The 20,306-nt window shown below is 36.4% G+C and overlaps 1 protein-coding gene across 1 annotated transcript in view; it reads right to left on the bottom strand.

Annotated features, from left to right (window-relative positions):
• Nucleotides 1–1,330: 1,330 nt before the first annotated feature.
• LOC6047533 (JNK-interacting protein 1) overlaps nucleotides 1,331–20,306 on the bottom strand; it is a 33,295-nt gene continuing 14,319 nt past the window's right edge. Inside the window, exons 2-5 of the mRNA XM_038263373.1 lie at nucleotides 10,172–10,611; nucleotides 3,850–4,634; nucleotides 3,607–3,791; nucleotides 1,331–3,542 (exon numbers count right to left, since the gene is read on the bottom strand). Coding sequence (XP_038119301.1) covers nucleotides 3,470–3,542; nucleotides 3,607–3,791; nucleotides 3,850–4,634; nucleotides 10,172–10,611 — 1,483 coding nt within the window. The 3' untranslated portion in view covers nucleotides 1,331–3,469. The remainder of the gene's footprint in view (nucleotides 3,543–3,606; nucleotides 3,792–3,849; nucleotides 4,635–10,171; nucleotides 10,612–20,306) is intronic.

Genomic DNA, 20,306 nt, shown 5'->3' with positions numbered 1-20,306 from the left:
CTGTAAAGTACTTTTCGATTGCAAATTCAATTTTGCATTAAAAAATAATGTCAAACTTGTTTTTGCATGAAACTTTGATTTTTTTTCCAAAAATCACAATTTTTTTCAAAAATTCATAACTCGGCGGCAGATTTTTGACCATGTTTCTCTAAGGCTCAAAAGCTGCGGATTTTTGTCCCTTAAAACATATCAAAAAATCTCGAAAATCAAAAAATACATATTTTGGGAAATTGAGTTTTAGTAAAAAAAAGTTGATTAAAAAATCTGCTAATTTTTTTTCCGTGTACCTATTTTTTCTCAAAAGTCCTTGTATGGAGACTTGTATGGGTGAACCAATGACATAAAATAGCTTATTTGGTCATAGGGAAGGCCCCCATAAAGTTTAAGTCAAATAAAAAAATACAAAAAATAAAAATGGTCGAAATCGGCAGATTTCGTAGAGAGTTGCTGAATAACGATATAAATGTTAGCGTGCATTTTTCAAATTTATTAAACACAATTAATGTTCAGATAAATAATGTTTCTACATGTTTCTCAAGAACTGCTAATGCAAATGCAAAATGTTCGAAAAACATAGTTTCTAAATGTTTTTAAGCAGTTTTTATGGTCTTTTTCATGCCAACAAATGCAAAACAATCGAGATGAACTATCTTCTTACATAATTAACAGAACTTTTTATGTTGAAAACAATGCCTATTTGTTTTGAAAGTACTGCTACACAGCAAAAAAAAGTTGAATTTTGGAATGTTAAACATTTGGTAGGTTGAATATTACCTCCTTTTTGAGTATTATTACCTAAAAATTTTTTAATCATAGATATCTCGGCAACTAATGGTCCGATGTTCAACATTAATAAATAAAACATCTGTGAAATTGTCTGATTTGATTTTCAGATTTCTGAAACATTTTAAAATGGCATTAAATTGAAAATTGTGTTTAAAGGAATGTAATGTTTAGTGACAAAAAGTGATTTGAATAATTATAAAAAATATAAATTCCATGCATAATTTTTTTCAGTGTATTCCCCATCCATACCGACAACTTCGTTTATGATACCAAATCGATCAAATTCCTTCGAAAAATACAGTCTTTTGACATTTTATAAATCATTTTTGCCTTAGACAGCTGTCAAATTTGTATGGAAATTAGATGGGTTAACTGATGATGCAAAATGGCTTTTCTGGGGTGAAAAAAAATCCAAGCCATAGTTTTAACATTTCAATGCAAAAATTGCAGGAAAAATTGCTGTTTTCTTTGCTCCTCACAACTTCAAAGAATTTAAAATACCAGAATTTTCTCAACCATTTCTCAAAAATAACAACACAAAATGCTCATCCTCAAACACGATTTATTTCTTCTTTTGCTTCTCGCAATGAATTCAGATGACTGTTTGTTTGTAAGTTATTTTTTTTTCTTATTCGCATTTTGCAAGGATGTTTGGCGTACCTATCATTGAGGGGTTCGATCTTGCCTGCCTGCCTGCAGAAAGAATGCTGAGCTAGCTGCTTCTTGGTGTGGATGTTTGGTTTCTAGGTGTGTGTTAGATGCGGTTTGCTTACAGATTTTCTTCTTCTTTTTTTATTTGAATGTGTTAAACTTTTTTTCTGAACTTGTGACTAGAGAAAAGACTTGGTTTTGTGTGTTGTTATGTGTTTTTCTGTTACAGATGCGTTCAGAATTATCTTTTCATTGCAATATTTGCGTTTTTTTAACATTTTTTGCTCAAATAATATTGCAAATATTGTTAGATTTTCTGCGTTATTGTTTTTAGTTTTAGTTTTGTATGCAACCGATAAAATCTTTTCAAACAACAGTTTATTTTTTTAAGTAGTTCTTGTCGTCACTTTTCTTATAATGTCGTTCGAAAATGCTTGCTTATTGTGTGTAGTTTCAATTGTTTCCTTTTAGTTTTGTGAATCAGCTCTCGAATAACGACCTTTGAAGATTATTATGATGATAACATTTTGTCTTTATTTTGGGTTTCTCTTTCTATAATATTATGAAATATTTATGATTTAACTATATATGTCTCCGTTCGCACACCCTTTCTACACTTTCTCGTACCGTTTTTGCTTCCCGCTCATCACACTCAAACATTCACGAAATAATGTTCAAAAACTAGCAACGAAGAAAACGAAAATCATACTGATAATAAGCTTATTATAAATCTCCCCCAACTTGTTTTGATGATGTTACAAACTAAATAATTGCAAAAAAATACTAACTTTTTATCAGCAATTTTAAATACCTGAAAACAAAAAGCATTTTCTTCCAGCCATGGAAAACACTTTAGGCAACTTTGTCAACCACTTCTCTTTTATTTTGAATGTTTCCATTTGTGTTGTTGCTTTGTTAGCTTCTGCAGATCCTCAACCCATGCCTGTCATAAAAATATACGATTTTGCTTCTGCTTTACAAATTTAATCTAGTATTTACAAGAAATCTCTACTCTTACATTCAGCTACTGCTTTTTTTCGCATGGTAATGTTTTATTTTCATGTTAGATGTTTGTTTTGTATATACTGCTTGTTACAATGTATTGTTTTTATTCAGTTTTTTTTTTGTTAGACTGCAAACATATGTAAACGATGAGCCTTTGTTCGGTTGTGTTTGTTAACTTGCACCGAAATTGATAGCGAATCATTTTGTAAGTCAACGTTTGTTCAGGAGCTGAAAGCAGAATCAAGGTAGCCGCCGCGGCCGCACTGTTTGATCTAAAGTAGTTTGATCCCCCTCGGTTGCTATAGGAACGTAGTAGGCTACGCCAGTAATGTTGCTCTCAGTTTGCTTTTAATGTTGGCTGATGCACGAAGTGATTTGTTTAACCTTTTTTCGGCACCCTCAGCAAACGTCAAAGCATGCATAATTGCTGCCGGATCTTTTCCGAGAAAGATCCGGAACAAGATCCGGCAGTAATTTGTACTGATTTGACGTTTGCTGAGGGTGCCGAAAAGTTTGGTTATGTTACTGCTTGCAAAAGACAATTGAGTGGGCTGCTGTGATCATTTGTGTTTTTCTGGTGTAAAATTTAAACGGCAATTCTAGCGGAAAATTGTAATACTTTGAGTAGTAACAAAAAGAGTATTTCTTTTAAGTAATAGTTTTGCTATGGAAAACAAAAAAACTTTTGAGATGGTTAAACTGCAGTCCAATAATTTATTTTTAGTTCAGTTTTTGTCCAGTTTGTTTCAGATTTGTAAAGTAGATTAAAATAGAAAGAGAAAGACTTTTGAAGGTGTAAGCTTGTCACATTTTACTGCTGTAATTTTTTTTTCGCTATTTTCTTCTGGGAAATGTCTTTTCTAACAAATGGTAAACTATATGTTTGTCTTATAAGTCAATAACTGCTGTTGCTTTAATGAATGAGATAACGTTACTCTTTGGTTGAATTGTTCTGGTTGTCCGTCCCAAACTTCCGCTCGACCTCACCTTAATATTCCGCACCTTTCCGTCCTGAAATCTCTCTTTTTTACTCTATGTAAATGTCCTCGATTGGATATGCTGTCTCTATGAACTTCTGGTAGAATCTCTGGAATGCCCTCCTGAAAATACGACAAATCAAGTAAATTTCAAAAACCCCCAAAAAAAAACCTTCAAACTTCTTACCCGACGGCTTCCGCCACCGGCCGGGTCGATTCGGTGCCCTGGAACACGTGGCACGCGAACCGCTGCACCGTCGGATGTTTGGTGATGAAGCCGATGTAGCGGTGATCCCGCGGGTGGAACGCACAAAACGAGACGTTCTTCAACGAGTAGAAGTAGTCGATGCAGGGCCGTTTGTCCTTTTTGTTCTGCGGGAGAAAGTTTGAGAATTAAACTTAAAATCTTGTATCGAGTCGCACAACTCACCCTCGACCGGTCCACCATCCGCAACCCCTGGTCGGAAATCTCCAGGATGCAAGCCTGCGCCTTGGGCGATTCCGTCCCATCACCAACGATCTTCCGCACGGCCTGGCACACCACTCCCGTACCCTTGTGGGCCAGCGTTTCCACCGACCCAAGATATCCCAACAGGTACCGTTCCCGCTTCATCTCAACGGCCGTCGCGTCAAAGTCGTTGTAGTCCAGATCGACGGCGTACGCCGACGGGAAGATGCCCTGCCGCCCAGTCCTCAAATTCACCCCCTCACACCACAAATCCTCCGCTTCCTTCTGCACGTAGATCGGATCACCAATCTCCACCTCAATTTCATCGTGGTGCCTCGGAACAAACTTGTGCAGTCCCCGGTGGGTCGCCTCCAGCATCTCCAGCTGGCTGAACGGAACGCCCCCGTACGGTGGTGGAAAGGGAGAGGTGGCCTCCGGCGATCGCGGCTCCTGGCCACCCGGTCCCGGTGCCTGCGGCGACATGCTCTTGAAGTCGGTCGGCGAGTGGGCCGTACTGTGGCCACTGTCCACGTCACCGAGGCTCTGCAGCCGGTCCGAGTCGGGGCTGGAGTCCTCGTCCAGCAGGTAGCCACATTTGAGCGCCAGCAGCGAGTTTTGCTTCAGCATTGTGCTGGTGCTGGTGCCGCCGGAGTGGTGGTGGTGAAAGTGGCTGTTGTGGCCGTGGCTGCCGATCGAACCCTTCCGGCTGGCGTTCAGCTCGTCGGCCAGCGAAGTGTACCCGGAGGAGAGCATCTGAAGTACGGAAGCTGGAAGGGAATGCGGAATGAGAGTCGTAATAAGAATTTCAAACTTACAAAAACGGTGATATTTGAGACATTTCAACCTCCCTCATTTCAAACAACTAGATTAAATTGTACAACTTTGAGTCCTTAAAATCTTTTGTTGAGTACGTCAAAATTAACATTCCTTTCTAATCTAATCTAATCTAATCTAACACAAACGCAGCCAGTCCGATGAAAGCATGCTGGAAAGTCTTGTGATTAGATTACGCCCCAAGCACTTTTCTTGTCAATATTAATAATTGCAGTACATCCGAGAACACCCGAAAATGAATTGCAAAAATTAAAGCGGCCAGCCCTACTGCGTTGTGTTTACCGCAGAGAGGATTCTGTGAACGGATCACATTTCACAGAATCTACAGGGGAGGAAGGAGGCGTGGACATACCGTACCAAACGCTCCGAATCAGTTGGGGTTGGGTGTGTAAGTGTAAATTTGGCAAATAATAAGGTTCGTGGAAATGGACAAATGGGGATTGGGAAAATGGAAATGGAGAAGGGGTAGGAAAGATATTTCATTTAATCAATAGAATATAATTTGTATTGGTATGGTATGAAAAAAAAACTTTGCAAAAAATTATGGAAAGATCTCACCAAAACCTGGATATCTTCAATAAGCAGCTTCAATCTTCATTTTCCTGCAACCGGAATTTGACACAGCCTGACGTCACCTCCTCTGGGTTCTTGATAGTTTTCGGTCGACGAACCGAATCAAATAAAATCTGCTTCCATTTAGGGGCTGTTTAAGTGAAGGAATAGGCTCCGCAGGTTGCAAACAGCTTCTGGCTTTGCCGGAAAGGCTGGAACCATCAGGAAATCTTCACCGTTCCGCCATACGAAAAGGTTCACGGAGAGCTTCACTTTTGTCTTCAGCCACAGAAAGATTCTCTTACAGAATAAAGTCAACCGTAGAACAAATCCGAAACCGTCGTGGAATTTTGTAACATTGGCCAAAAGATGCCAACGAGAAATAACTTGAAAAAAAAAACCGAAGAAAACGTCAAATTTACGGCAGCGAAAAAATTTTACGTCCAAACTCGCCCATGGCTACTTCGATCCCACGTACGTCAAAATTAACATTCCTTTAAAAAAAATTCCCAATTTATCAAAAGTTAGGGGAAATAAACCCATTTTAAGCCTAATAAGCGATCGTGTTTGAATGATGCTGGATAATCTGGAGTGCTCCTTGAAATTTACCAAAACCAATTACACTAACGAGTAGAGCAACCTTTTGTGAACATTTCTGTTTATTTCCACTTTTACTACAAGCTATTCTATTCCTTTTACAAGCATTTGAAAAAAAAAAAAAATTCCAAGACGTATTCTAATCAAACGAGTGCATTGGGCCACACCCATTTTCCTATTTTCAGCTTAGTTCTTTTTTTCTTCCAGCCCCCTTTTGGGTCTGCTTAGTGCTGCCAAAATTGATAAAATTTTATGCTAACAATCACGAAAAGTAGCATTTATAGAGAACGTTTCCTGGCATCACTGGCTCACACCAACAGGCGCTGCTGGTGGTGTTGGTGGCCACCCTTTGTTCTTTATTTGCCTTCGCTTCTCGCTCGGTTTTCTTCAGCCTTCGATTGAAATGGGTCGTCAGAGGTCAAACGTCAAAAGACTTGGTGCGTTTGTTTTTTGAAGGCGCTTGCTATTTTTTTTTACATTTTTCGGGATTATTTTTCGAGTTAGTGACTAACTAATGGTCAAAAGAACATGTTGCCAGTAGTTGGAAGCAATTTCATATCTAAAACGCTTTGAACACGTTAGCGCTAGTGAAAAGATATTGTTGGCGACTTTCGTTAAGCAGTTAACCTCTGATCTTGCGTGTGGATGTGTGTGCCACCAAAATGATGAGAAATGGTCTCGCAAAATAGAAATTATGATCAAAGGTGCATTAAATTTGATCTTTTTGGCCAGAAAGTGGCATACATTTGCGTGCTTACTCGAGGCGGTGCTGTTGCTGGTAAGTTTATAGTCAAAATAGTATTTTTGGAGTTTTAATCGAGCATCAAACTCTCCATATGACAAAAATAGGTGTTTGATTGCAAAGGGTATATTTCCCTTATAAGCAAAAACTGGCTCATTTTCGAACTAAGCTTATTTTTCCAGATAATTTACTATACACCCATAACACAAACCGACATTTTGAAAATTGATATGAGTAAACGCTTCAGTTTCGTCAAGGTATGATAGATTCGGGCTCGCTGGACACGCTCCTGCCAATAAGCAAAATTGAAAAACTAGAGTTTTTTTAAAGGTTCTTTAAACATATGAAAAACAATAACTTTGGAAATTTTGTTTTTAAATGCTACGGAGTTTTCTTCAGGTGGACCTTATATGTTTGCCCAAAATTTAAAATAATATTAATTGGCAGGCTGAAATTAAGTTCTGTCGATATTTAGTCCTGACCGAATGGTTTTTTCTCCAAAATTTGTAAGGAGAATTAGGGCGGTTCGTCGCTGTTGCATACAATCCAAAAATTTCTTGCAATATGTGGGAGTAGCGAACTGCACTAAATCTCCATACAAACTTTGGAGAAAAACCATTCGACCCAGACTAAATATTTTTCGAATAATTCAAAGTGCACGTGTTTCTGGGGACCAGAAATGAAATGATAGTTCACAAAAGATTGTGTCATACAAGTACAAGTTACATTATTACAACAAAAAGGGTGTTAAAATTACAACTTTTTAGAGGTAAAATTACACACTTTTTATGGCACAAAAAAGCACTAATCCCCAGATGTAATTTTACCATGATTTATTTTACTGTGTACGGCTACGACAAAGCAGGGGGGCTGAACTGTCAAAATTTCCCGTAGCACTCATTCAAGCAATATGGCCGCCCAATGTTATTGTTTTGAAAAAGAAATTGGTGATCGGCATAGAAAAGTTTTCGGATTATCGGTGTTCCAAAACGGTAATTAATCCTTAAATCTAGATTAAATTTTCAAAACAACCTATCCACCATGGGTTTCCTTTGCAGGGAGGACCTATTGAAAATTTAATCCTTCATATCGTCAATAAACCCATTGAAACACTCAAACACTTTATTCACGAGCTCTAATTCTTCGAAAAATATGCAAACAAAAATTATTTACAAATTGAATTTTCAACAAAAGAGCGTGACACAACTTGAAACATTTGCCCTATTTTAAACTTTTTTGGGGTAAACGATCCAAAAAGTGGGTAATTCCTAACAATAACGATGCGTTTGTATTGGTTTGACAGTTCGTAGAAGCCCCCTGCGAAAAAGGCACAGATTCGATGTGTCAAAAGTAATGCGATCGATTCTCGATATCGGCTTTTTTAACAGGTGGACTTTTTTTTATTAAAAAATGACCTGTTTATAAGCTTCACAAATGCCTGGAAGACACCAACTCGTCACAATGATGGCCTGGATTGAGATGTGAGCAGGGTAGCCAGGTTACCAGATAAATCTGGGAATGCCAGAGTTTTCAAGTGTCAGCCAGAATAACGATTTATCATTATTTGGGCCAGATTTTGACAGATTTTACATTTTTCAAACATCTTTTTGGTACAAATGAATGAGTTTAGCTGAAAATAAAAAAAGGAAATCTGGAGTTTTTTTTTTTTTGAAAAGGTTCAATAAACCAAATTTTTAGTTTTTGCTTTTTGGGTAGTTTTTAATACCCCTGGCTCAAGGCGGTTTCAAAAATACCCTAAAAGCATTGTTTTTTTATTAATGAAAATTTAAATTCAACCCATTTGATGCAAAAATCATCAGAATTGTACAAGCTTTTGAATTAATTCTTATTTTCATTCTACATATCAAAATAATTTAAATTTCGTTTGCAAGAATCATCCAGATTCTTTTTTGACGCTTGGCCAGATTTTTTCGACTTTGACCTAGCAACTCTGGTTGTGAGACAAAAGCTAGATAGGCCAAAAATGTAATTGACAAAATATTGAAAGGAAACAAAATGTCACGAGGTCAATTGTAAGAAAATTAGAATAAGTATTAATTAAAACTTAATAATCATTATTTCAAAATCGTTTATGAGATTTTTTTGGCATTTTTGTGATTTTAAAAATAAACAGTTTTCGAAAAAGCTTTCGTTGATTAAAAACTAAACTATTTTTTTTTAATTATTTTACACATGATATTTTTATAGTTAAATTAAAAAAAGTCTGAAATTAAAAATGTTGCATTGCATTATTTATGCAGTTGCTTTGAAAAAAAAAAATGTTCCTACAGTTTTGATCTATTTTTAACATTCTATTTTTTTATTTTATTTACATAGTTAGAAAATACACGTAATTTTAAAATGATTTTTTTTGTTTGTGAAAAATACAGTGTTTTGTCTCACCCTCGCGAGAAAAAAAAACATCTCTCTCTAGTTCTCGCCGCGAGTCCCAAGCTGCCGAGAGCTACTCGCCGATTGCCTGTTTTCTCCCCCGCTCGCGAATGGGCTAGCTCGCGAGAAAGAATTGCCTCCTCTTTACCATCGTGTCGTTCGCATTCATAAACCAGAATTGCACTGTTAATTTGATTTTGATCAACCGCGGTAAATTTTCTTGAAATAATTAGTTGTCGTCAAACGAGGAGAATATAGGACCACAAGTTCTCTGCCTCGCTCGCGAGTGAGGGCAAAGCTTTCCTTCTTCTCACTAGAATCCCAACTCTGGAAAAAATACCGCCCTCGTTATTGCAGATTCGGAATGTGCATTAAATTTCTCATAAAATGACAAGGCTTATGATTTTTGGCATTTTAGTAACGGGAAACGGTAGCGATTTTGAACTTATTTGTTTTCCTTTTTTTGATGAAAATTACGATTTAAAAGAAAATCAAAAAATCATCGTCAGGATTTTTCGGCGGAACATCGATTTCACTAATATATTTGCAGGTGTAACGTCTTACGTCCAAAATTTACCTGTCACTTTTTGTAAATGAACGATGATTGTAAACAAAACGAGATAAATTCATTTAAGTAGTGCTTACAATAAGATTCAACAATTTATTCTATTATTTTTTTTTCAAAAAGTTCGGGAGCATTTTTTTGCTTGCGAGTTTTTTTTTGCGATTGTTCCATCCATGTCTACAAATAACTAAAAACGTGTCATAGTAAAAGTCCAGGAAACTGTCAGGGGTCGTACCGCCCTCCAGCAAGAGATATCGAAAAAAATACCTCGGATTCGTGATCAGAGACCAACATTACCCCTTAGAGCAAATTTTGCAGAAATCGAGAGGGGCCAGGACAACTTTTTGAGATTTCGTGTGAACTGACGTAAAATGAACAAAGAGCTCAATTTAAGAAGACCTATTTCCAATTTTTACCTGTTGCCCATCAGGGCTTTATGTCTATTAACCTTTAGTAATATATCCCATTTACGATGCATAATCAAACAAATCCATTTTGAAGGAACACCCTAATATAAAGTTCGAAAATGTCTCGAAAAAACACCGGTTTGAGGATAGAGATTTACTCTCTCGGGCAAAGTTGCTTCAACTTTTCTGTAGACCACGAAAGGTATCTAAACTCACATTTCTTGTTCTTGGGAATCTCCGGCAGCTTGCGACGTCGCCGCTCGACCTGTCCCGGAATCCACGGCAACGAGCTGGTTCGGGCCAGCTGTGACGACGTGGTGTTGCACAGTGTCAACTGCAGCTGACCACCCTGTTCCTGTGCTGTGGTCGTCGTGTTCGTCACCCCGGTGGAACCAACGTCCGAGCCCTTGGCCGCTGCTACCACGGCCGTTGTCGTCGTCGTCGTTGTCCGCAAACCGTCGCCAATTTCGTCATCCTCGGCGCTGCTACTGCTGCTGATGGTCGAAATGGTTTGGATGATTTGCTGGGTCTTGCTGGGACCGTTGACTGGTTTGAGAACGGAGTCCGTGTCACTCAGCAGGTCCTCGTGGTCTGAGGCATCGTCTCCGCTCTTGGTCGACGGCGTTTCGTCGTCCAGCTCCACATCGGGCAGCAGTCTGGTGGGAAATAGCGGGGAAAACGAGAAGAAAAATTGAAAATTTCACACTTGACTTGATTTTGGGTTGCTCGAGGGGGGTTAGACTTGACCTAGTACTGGCATCGAGTTTAATTTAAAAGCAATTAGGTTGGCCAATTTTCGAGCTTAAACGGCGTACCGAGGAGGGTGAACTCAAGTGGAGAGTGTGCCCTTTGGGTCCTAAATGCTGAAAATGACCGCCGCACAGAGTATCATTTCAAGTCCCCTCTTTATGGCTTTTAAACACATGGGACAGAAAGGCAATGGATTGCGAGAGAGCAGAATCCACTTCCCCAAGTGGTGGCAAACTTGCTGTACATGAGGTGATAAAACTTGACGATAGTCCTAGTGGGTAGAGTTGCTTTTGCCGGATACACCTCTACTGTGGATGGGAACAACGTTGGCCAGATTTTTTTTCAAGAATATAATAAATATTCTCGAAACCATAAATGTAGGCAATTATTGGATTAACGAAATTGACATACCCGTTAGACTTTGAAACACAATTCAAATCAGTGATCTAACGCCATGATTCGAAATCCGCACACTTAGTAGCATATCATTTTTGTTATAGCTGGCAAAAAATCATGTAATAAGTTGGAAATGTAGAAACATCATCAGGTTGTAGTAAAAACAGTCAGTTTCAAGAAAATGCATGCAAACTATGTCTTTTCTAACAATTTTCCATCAAAATTTTAAAATTAAAGTGACTTGTTGTGCTTCGAATCCCGGACACTGATAAAAGCTGTTTCGAAATCCGGACACTTTTGCTTCGAATTCCGGACACTCGATTTTACTTATGAATCGCACAAATTTGGACTGAAATATTAGTAAATGGCATTCTTCAGGTCTCAAATTAGCTGTTAACATCAAAACAATCGATAGTTTAGATAAAAATTTGTTAGAATTTAAGGAAATCGAAACCATATATTTCTGCTTTGCCTTACCGGTGCTTCGGACGCCTATGAAATATTTCAAGTGAAATGTTTCGCATTTTTGGTAAAGTTATAATTTTATTGTATTTAATTGGTTTTGCATTAACTACAGCGTTCAAACAAACTTTAAATGAAAGTTAATGTTGAAATTCACAGTTTTGACATTCATAATGCGAACTTATATCCAAATAATTGATAAAACAAGATGAAGTGTCCGGGTTTCGAAGCGTCCGGGAATTCGAATCATGACGTTAGTAAAAATTCAATCAAAAATTTCCAATTATCGAGGCTCGATAACGATAATATATCGTTATCGTTATTTCGATATTTCTATTAGGCTTAGTGATTTTTCACGCTCGAAAATAGCAAATTTCACGGGGACCACAATTTCAAAACACAAAATTTCACACAAATTTCGTGGAACGTGAAAAATGTTAAAATAATACTGAAAATGTTATGCTAAAATCACAGAAACTACTTTTTATGCTTCATATATAATGAAGCAAAAAAAAAAATAAACTAAAAAGTATCTTCACTAAATTTGAACGTGACACAAAAAATCTCTCAATTTTCAAACAAGTTTCCTCCTGGTTAATGGATGGGCTCTATTTATGTTTTGAAACAAAATGGAGGGTATGCGTATTCTCATTTATTGAACTGCCCAAGTAACATTTTTTCCAGGTAGGATAAAATTCTCTTCAAAACTTCTTCAGGAGTTTGGAAGAGTACTTGAAGAGAATTTTATCCTACCGCGGTCCAAACTGCTATGCTGTAGCTATCTTGAAGAGCTCTTGTAGAACTCCTGGAAAAAAATGTTACTTGGGTGTTTTTAAAAATATTCGACTAATAAAGCGGAAAAGATTTCCCTGATTTGCTTCTGTTTTATCTGTTTACAATTTATTGAATTTCATATCAAAGCAAAATTTAACAATCTTGTCCAGACAAAATGAGTAAAATAGTTTGTTTCTGTGACATTCAGCCCATTCAAAATATTTTTTAAGTTTTTAATCTCTCTTTTCAAAAACTAATTTTAAAATCAATAGACTAATATAATTTGTAACGAAAAATACATTTTTTTTTTCAAAACTAGAACAGAAAACAAAAAAGGTGGTATTTTTTTTACTTTTACGGGAATCATAAACCCAAATATTGAAAAGTCGTTAAAATTACACTGAACTCAGAAAAAAATCGAAATGGTGATTTGAACGATAAAAAATATTCTTCATTTTATTTTGAATAAAACAAAGCATGATTTTTTTAAGTTCTTAAGAAATTTTACCTCTCAAAAATAAAAGTAATAAATGTTTTACCACAGCGAATAAAAATATAACTAAATTTAGTTATTTAAAAAAAGAATGAAAAATTTGAACAATTCTTCAAATGCTTCCTATCAAGCTTTTTACATGAAAATTAATGAAATTTTCTCAAAACAGTCTATATGGTTGAAATTTTTATTATGATCTTATTTGAAAAAAAAAATATATATATATGTAAGAAAAAAATGATTTTTTTTTTAATTTCACGAAATTGTCAAAATTCACTAAACCTTTATTAGAAATGCAATAAGAGTACTCACTCACTTAATTCTGCCGTAGTCCTTAAATTTTTTTTTATTCCTATTTAAATTTGATAAAAGATTTTGATGAAATCGTTACAGTTTCACACAAACATAAAATTTCATGGGATTTCGCGGAAAAAGCCAAATTTCGCGGATTTCACGCTGTCCGCGAAATCGTGAAATTTCACTAACCCTAGCGATAACCTTATCGTCGATAATGAACGATGCATCCATTTTTAAAATCTTTCTAAAATCTAATAATTCAACCATATCATATTAAAATATGTATTCACAATTGTTCACAAAATACCGTATTTTCGAAAATACTAAAATTTTCTAAGTTTGCAATATGGGTATCAAACGAACCGAAATTTGGTTTTCTTTTAAAGAAAAAAAGGTTTTTTTTTGGAAAATACTAAAAATTTCACAAAATACCGCATTTTTTCGAAAGTACTCAAATTTTCATAATTTGCATTATGGGTATCAAACGAAGCAAAATTTTGTATGCTTTTTCTTTTTATTTATGATTTTTCCGTTAAATATGAAACTTTTCACAAAATACCATATTTTTTTGAAATAACTCAAAATTTCAAAACTTGCATTAGGTTATCAAACGAAGTAAAAATTTGATTCTCTTTTTCACAATAATAAAATTTATTCTTTAGGAAAATTTAAAAAAAAACTTACAAAATACCGTTTTTTATAATTTCAAACCCAGCGCAGTTTTGTATGTTTTTTTTTTTCACTCTATTCAAGCTTTTTTTTGTTAAATATGAAAATTTTCACAAAATACCGTATTTCTCGAAAATACTCAAATTTTCATAATTTGCAACATGGGTATCAAACGAAGCGGATTTTTGTTTGCTTTTTCACTTTTTGAGAGTTTTTATTTACCATTGCACAGTGGTCCGAAACCGAAATCTAGCGTGACAAAATTGATAGCCGCCACACGTTAAGATTTAGAGTTTTGGTGTCTTCGGGACAAATGATCAGGGTCAATAGGGGCATCTTTTGGTATGGTGGACATTAGGGTGGTCCAAATTTTAAGGTGGTTCAGAATTTTTATTTTGGCGGGATGACGAGATAGCGCTTTGGTATCTTCAGAAAAGTTGTAGGGAACACCATTCTGAGCAACTTTGCTGAAGAGCACAAAGCTCTATCTTCAAACAGGAAGTTTCTAGAGCCAATTTTGTAATTAAGGTTGAGGTGTTAATGAAAAAATGAGTTTTTTGAGTTTTTCAGCTCAGGCTTATATTGTAGCGAGATAGTGTCTTATCAGGAATCAACAAAATAATTAAATTTATTCCTGAAATATTTCAGCTAAAACTTGTTTCTTTTATTACAACCCATAGATCATTTTGTACATTTTTGGTCCCTTCTAGACAATTGTAGAGCTTGTCAAAACGAACATTTTCATTCTTGAAAAACGAATTTTGGTCAATTCTATCAAAAGTTATGGGCAAAAAACGATTTAAAAATGCTCATTTTCAAATTGAGATCCGAGATATTTTCAGCACATGTACTCTAAAATGTGTGCTTTCAGATGCTTCTAAGAGAACAAGAAACAAGAAACAAGAAACAAGAAACAAGAAACAAGAAACAAGAAACAAGAAACAAGAAACAAGAAACAAGAAACAAGAAACAAGAAACAAGAAACAAGAAACAAGAAACAAGAAACAAGAAACAAGAAACAAGAAACAAGAAACAAGAAACAAGAAACAAGAAACAAGAAACAAGAAACAAGAAACAAGAAACAAGAAACAAGAAACAAGAAACAAGAAACAAGAAACAAGAAACAAGAAACAAGAAACAAGAAACAAGAAACAAGAAACAAGAAACAAGAAACAAGAAACAAGAAACAAGAAACAAGAAACAAGAAACAAGAAACAAGAAACAAGAAACAAGAAACAAGAAACAAGAAACATTAAAGCTTAGCTGAAATATCTTTTAAATTCAATTTCGATCAACTTCCAACTATTGCACGGTGCTCAACTGTCCTGGGACCACTACTCCACAGGAAAGAAGAATCTGATGGTGAACGTGAGGCTGAAGACGACGTCAATAGAAGATACAGGCAACGCGCTTGAACTAACAGCGTTGGACCAAGCAACAGCAGGAAGTAGTGACCTATTTAGTTGCTCTCTGGTAGAATACCACCAGCAACATCCTTTTTCATTTTGCTTGTAGACAGAAGGAAATTAAAATGAATGGAAGCAACGGCAATGAATGCAATGCAGAAAGGTGAGAATGGAATGAATTCATGTTTTTTATGTCTGCGACTTTTGTTCACACTTAAGTGCCTTTATTATGTATTCATAATCATGGAAATAACGTTTTGATTGCGTTTCTATGATTATTAAGTTTATTTAAGTAGAAGTGCATATTCTTTTGTATTTTCTGACAATTATTTACCATTTCTACCTTTCTTAAAACTGGTAATTAAGAAGCACAAAACCTTATAATGATTTTTTTCAACAAAAATTTCGTCCAGCAAACTACTCAAACTCACGCAATTCTTGAATTTGTTTTCATAAATTAAAATATTATCAGATATTTGGCTTCATGATCAGATTGCTAAGGAGAAACCCCATTGAAAGCTTTTCCCTTTCATATTTTTGTTTTCCTTCGTCGAATTAAGCCCGGCGCAAGAACCCCTCAAAAAATGAGCAAAAAAAGGTTTCCTCGAATCAAGAAAAGCTCTAATATCAGAACAAGGGGGCACCCATCTTGAGCCCCGAACTCGTCGGGAAAATTATCCTCCGCCATAAAATGACACAAACAGCAGAGCAGGGCAAAGCAAAAAGTGCCGGTCTGCGTCTGCGAGCTTGTTCGGCATTCATTAGGAAAAACTTTTTCCCGAGCAACGACAAACTCACCCGGAAAAAAGGGCGATGTGTTCATTGTTCCACGTTGTGAACTTTACAGCCAGCCCAGTCAACCAAAGTGTCGTTTGCAAAATTGTGTGACACAAGTTTACCAAGTTTTTTTTTCACGATGTGAAAATGTCAACATAATTTTTAAATCATTTAAAAACAAAAAAAACTTTTTTGCTTAATTAAACAAATCTTCTTTCCATCTCTGATCAAATCCCCGAGAGTTCTCATTCGCGGTTGGCTGAGCACGTGTCACATGGAAAAACGAAAAAAAAAACACGGTCCTCCCCAGCAGTATCAACAGTAAAAATGGGAAAGGCCAAGTCAGTCACGGCTGAGGGCACTGAGGCTGGGAGAGAGCGCTAAGCCTCGATACAATAGAGGGTTGGCCCTTTTTTTCTGAGCCTGGCAGGCTGAAGGTTGAAAGCTCTCGTCTTGAAAGATGTGTTGTGCTCCGTTTTGCTTGAGAGCACCGAGCTTGAAGAAGCTTTCTTGGCTCGAAATGGTTTTAATTACTCTCGAGCGAGAAAGGAGGTGATGTCTCTTGAAACAGTTGAAACTGATTGGTAAATTAAATTTCTTGAAAACAAATTTGATTCATTTAAAAATCAAATGTGTAGAATCTACTGTAGCTGTGAAATACAGTTATCTCCATATTCTTACACCCACAAAATCAAGGGGTTACATACATGTAAACCGGCAAAAATGTCAGAGGTTGGTATGAGAAAAAATGTATGGGAAAAAGCATCAATTTCGAATTTCCGTCAAAATGTAACGTTGTTTTGGATCATTGTCAAAGGTGAGATTCTTGAGTTAAACTATAAGTCAAAAAACTTTGTCGAAGACCGCAAAGTGATTCGAGTTAACCCTGACGAGTTATTATGAAAAGATTTTTTTCACCAGTTTCAACGATAAAAAGTGACTCTTAACCCTTAACCGATTTTGCTCAAAATGTAAACAGTTACTTATCTTTGCCTAAAGAATCGAATCAGGTGGTATCATTTAGATTGATTTTTTTTTATGATCACCCTAATGTTAGCGCATGTATCTGTTGTGAAATTGACTCAGAAACATGAATTTGATGAAATTATCACCAAATTGGGACAGCCCCCGAGCAAAAATTTACCCTCAAAAACTTCACTAAAAAAAGTGTCTATTTTATATATGATATCTGGATGGAACACTTTTTTATTTGAGTTTAAAAATTTTACTATTTTTTCACTAAAATTGTTCACCTTTCATTTTGTTGCATTTTTTAAGCTCTTTTAGATGCTCTTTCAAGTTTTAAGATTTTTGACGTTTTTGGACCTTCAAACTTTGTGTCCCGTTGACCTAGAGTGTTCATGTTTTGCCCAGATGCTAGTTTTATATGTACAATCAACCCTTGAAAATTTCTGGCAACCTGTTTTACCCCTAGTCTAACAATTTTTTTTTTAAATATTTTAATTCATTCAAAATGCCATTTTTTCCAAGAGTTGATTTGGGCCTTCGAGTTGGCCAGTCAATCGTCGGGCTCTCCCAGTCGCGCGCGCGTTTGTTAAAAAACTGCACTTAACTGAAAAAATACGAACCGTCTCGCGGTGAAATTTGTTTTCGTTCGTCGTTCGATAGAAGTTTCTTGAATCGATTAAGTTGTTAGATACAATTCGAGTCGTGTTCGTACTTACTTTAATAATCGTAGTCGCCGTTTGTTTCTTAAACACGAAATAATGTATTCTTTGCAAAAATTTTCGAGACATTGTATATAGAATTTCTTTAGTTGATCCGGTTGTTCGCGGTCCAAACTTGGCAAATTCGTAGTGAAGTTTGTTGCAAAGAAGTTTTTATGATAACGAATAATACGTGACTAAAAATTTCATTTCGTTTTGAAAGCCCTTCCCATAGCATCGTTGCTTTGATGGCACGCCGACGGTAAGAAGTAAAAAATACGCGATTGATAAGTCCTTCTCACTTTCTGGTCATAACATCTACCGAGATGAATCCTGACCTTCCCTTTCCTTCCCCTACTAACAAAATCCCCCACTTCCCGTGATGCTTGAAGGAGATGCTGTGGATTCACGCAGTGTCAACAAGTATAGAGCGACAAACTCTGTGTCTGATGAGTCTGCAACTTCAACTATCGGACTAACATTCCTACCTTTGTTGAACTGCATCCCCTTGGGGGGTGGGGGGGGGAGGGGGAGCGCCGGTATTGACTAAAAGCAGAGATCTTCAGGGGTTATACAGTGAGGATGATTAGCTCCCACTACTCATCTGTTGGTTCATTGTGTAACTTCAGCTGATCCGGACGGAGTAGCAGCTCATTGGCAGTCAACCATGCTCATGCTCATGCTCAAAATGCCATTTTTTCCAACCAAATTTACAACTCCACTACTTCTAACTAATGTGAAATTTTACGAGGATTCCGAATATGTTTAAATAGAGACCAAAAAGTTCCGCTATGGAGACAGGATAAAAACTAACGTTGTAAGAAGTTTGTTATAGAAAAATCGAAAAACTATGAGAAAAACTGTGATCGGCCAAAAAGTTAATACCGTAGGCTTATAGTCCATAAAATTCCTAAACTTTTGACCTATGGAAGTATGGGTGTTGGAGGCTGTTGCAAAAAGATATTAAGGTTTTTAAAAAAATCAGTATTTTGCAAAATCCATGAGAAAAAGTTAAACAACCCTGGATGTCTATGGCACATTTTGAAGTGCTTTAAAAGACCTGTCGAATACATCAAAGAGAGTAGGAATTGATAAAGTTCAACGGAAATGCGAGCAATTTAAAGATTTTTTATGTTTTTTGTACCTCAAAATTCAAAGTCCGTTTTACCCCACTTCCCTTTGTCGTAGAGGGCTCATCAAAATCGGAGCACCTCGATGCGACCTTTGAACAAACCGAGCAATATCTACACACACTGCCTCTTTAAAACTATTTTAGTATCATTGATTGAAAATTTATTTTATTTTCAGGTAGAAATTAGATTTTTTTCTTAAATTTTAAAACCTCTCAAAATAAAAATAATTGCGACATTTTCTGTAATCAATTTCATGGCACCTATGGTACAGTCATCCCACATATTCGGAACAGTTCAAAGATCGGCCAATGTTAAAATTCATATAAAATCGGTAGTTGAACATAATGATTTGCTTTTACTTTCATGTTATAGCTTTTCTTGTGATCCTTCGATTGATTTTTCGATCGACCGTTATTTTGTACGTTTTATAGCCAGTTAAAAAATGACATTTAGCTTAGCTTAGCTTTGCTTGGTTGACCGTACTCTAGCCGAGCATAAAGCTCGCAATAGCTAGGTTGGCGCCGATAAGGAAAGTAAATGCGTCAGGAATGTGCCGAATGACACATTTGTCCACTCATTTGTCCTTTTGGTCGACTCCTCACGATCAACTGGGGAGGTGGGGAGGGATTTGATGATTGGATACCCTATAAAGATGCCTAAGAACTTAGACGACCTCCAAGATATCCGGATTTGGAAGGGGAAAGGGATTGATGGGATACTTCACCGACGAATGAAGTAGTGCGTAGATCATTCAACAAATACAAATATGAAAGAATAATATAATAAATAAAAATGATAAAAAAATGGAAAGATCTCAGTCTTGAGAAAACTGTTTTTGTTGAACTTCCGGAAACATGGAAAAAACAGCAGGATCGTTAGCGCCTTGGGCTGGAGATTCTTGAATTAAACAGGACGCGTGACCTCAGGATCAATTCCCCGATAAGCAAACTCCCGGCGTCCAAGACTGCCATTTTCACTTGCCAGCAACACTGCCTTCGTACACTTCCATTGCAATCGTTATAACTGACCACTTCCGGAAGTTATTCTTCTAAATTCATTGAATTTTCGGTTAATTCAAAGTAAAATATTGAAATTAAAAATGACAACGTAAGAAAAATCGCGTCCTACCGTGCGCATGGCTTACTTCGATACCTAGTCAGTTAAAAAAAAGGACATTTCCAATTCACAAATTCAGAACACTTTTTCTCAAAGGTGTGAACAATTTTGGTTCGCTTGGTGCGCTGGAAGTAGGGACGCGAAGTCGTGATTATTCAGGTTATTTTTTTGTGTGCTTTTGTGTCGCTGTTCGTATGGGGTGAGTGCACAATTTGTAAAGGTGGTGTAAAAAACATTCGGAGTGTTAGGTGATTTTTTTTGTGTGTGCCTTTGGTCGTGAATTGTGTGTGTCTTAATTTATTGTTTTGTGATTTTCAAAGCCCTTCCTATATCATCGTTGATTGGAATGCATGACGTCGGGAGGATTGTTTTTATTTTTTTCGAGGTTTTATTTACTGCGGTGAAAAAGCC

The sequence above is a fragment of the Culex quinquefasciatus genome, chromosome 3 (genome assembly GCF_015732765.1).
Source record: "Culex quinquefasciatus strain JHB chromosome 3, VPISU_Cqui_1.0_pri_paternal, whole genome shotgun sequence".
NCBI lineage: Eukaryota > Metazoa > Arthropoda > Insecta > Diptera > Culicidae > Culex > Culex quinquefasciatus.
This window is presented reverse-complemented; position numbering and strand designations above follow the sequence as displayed.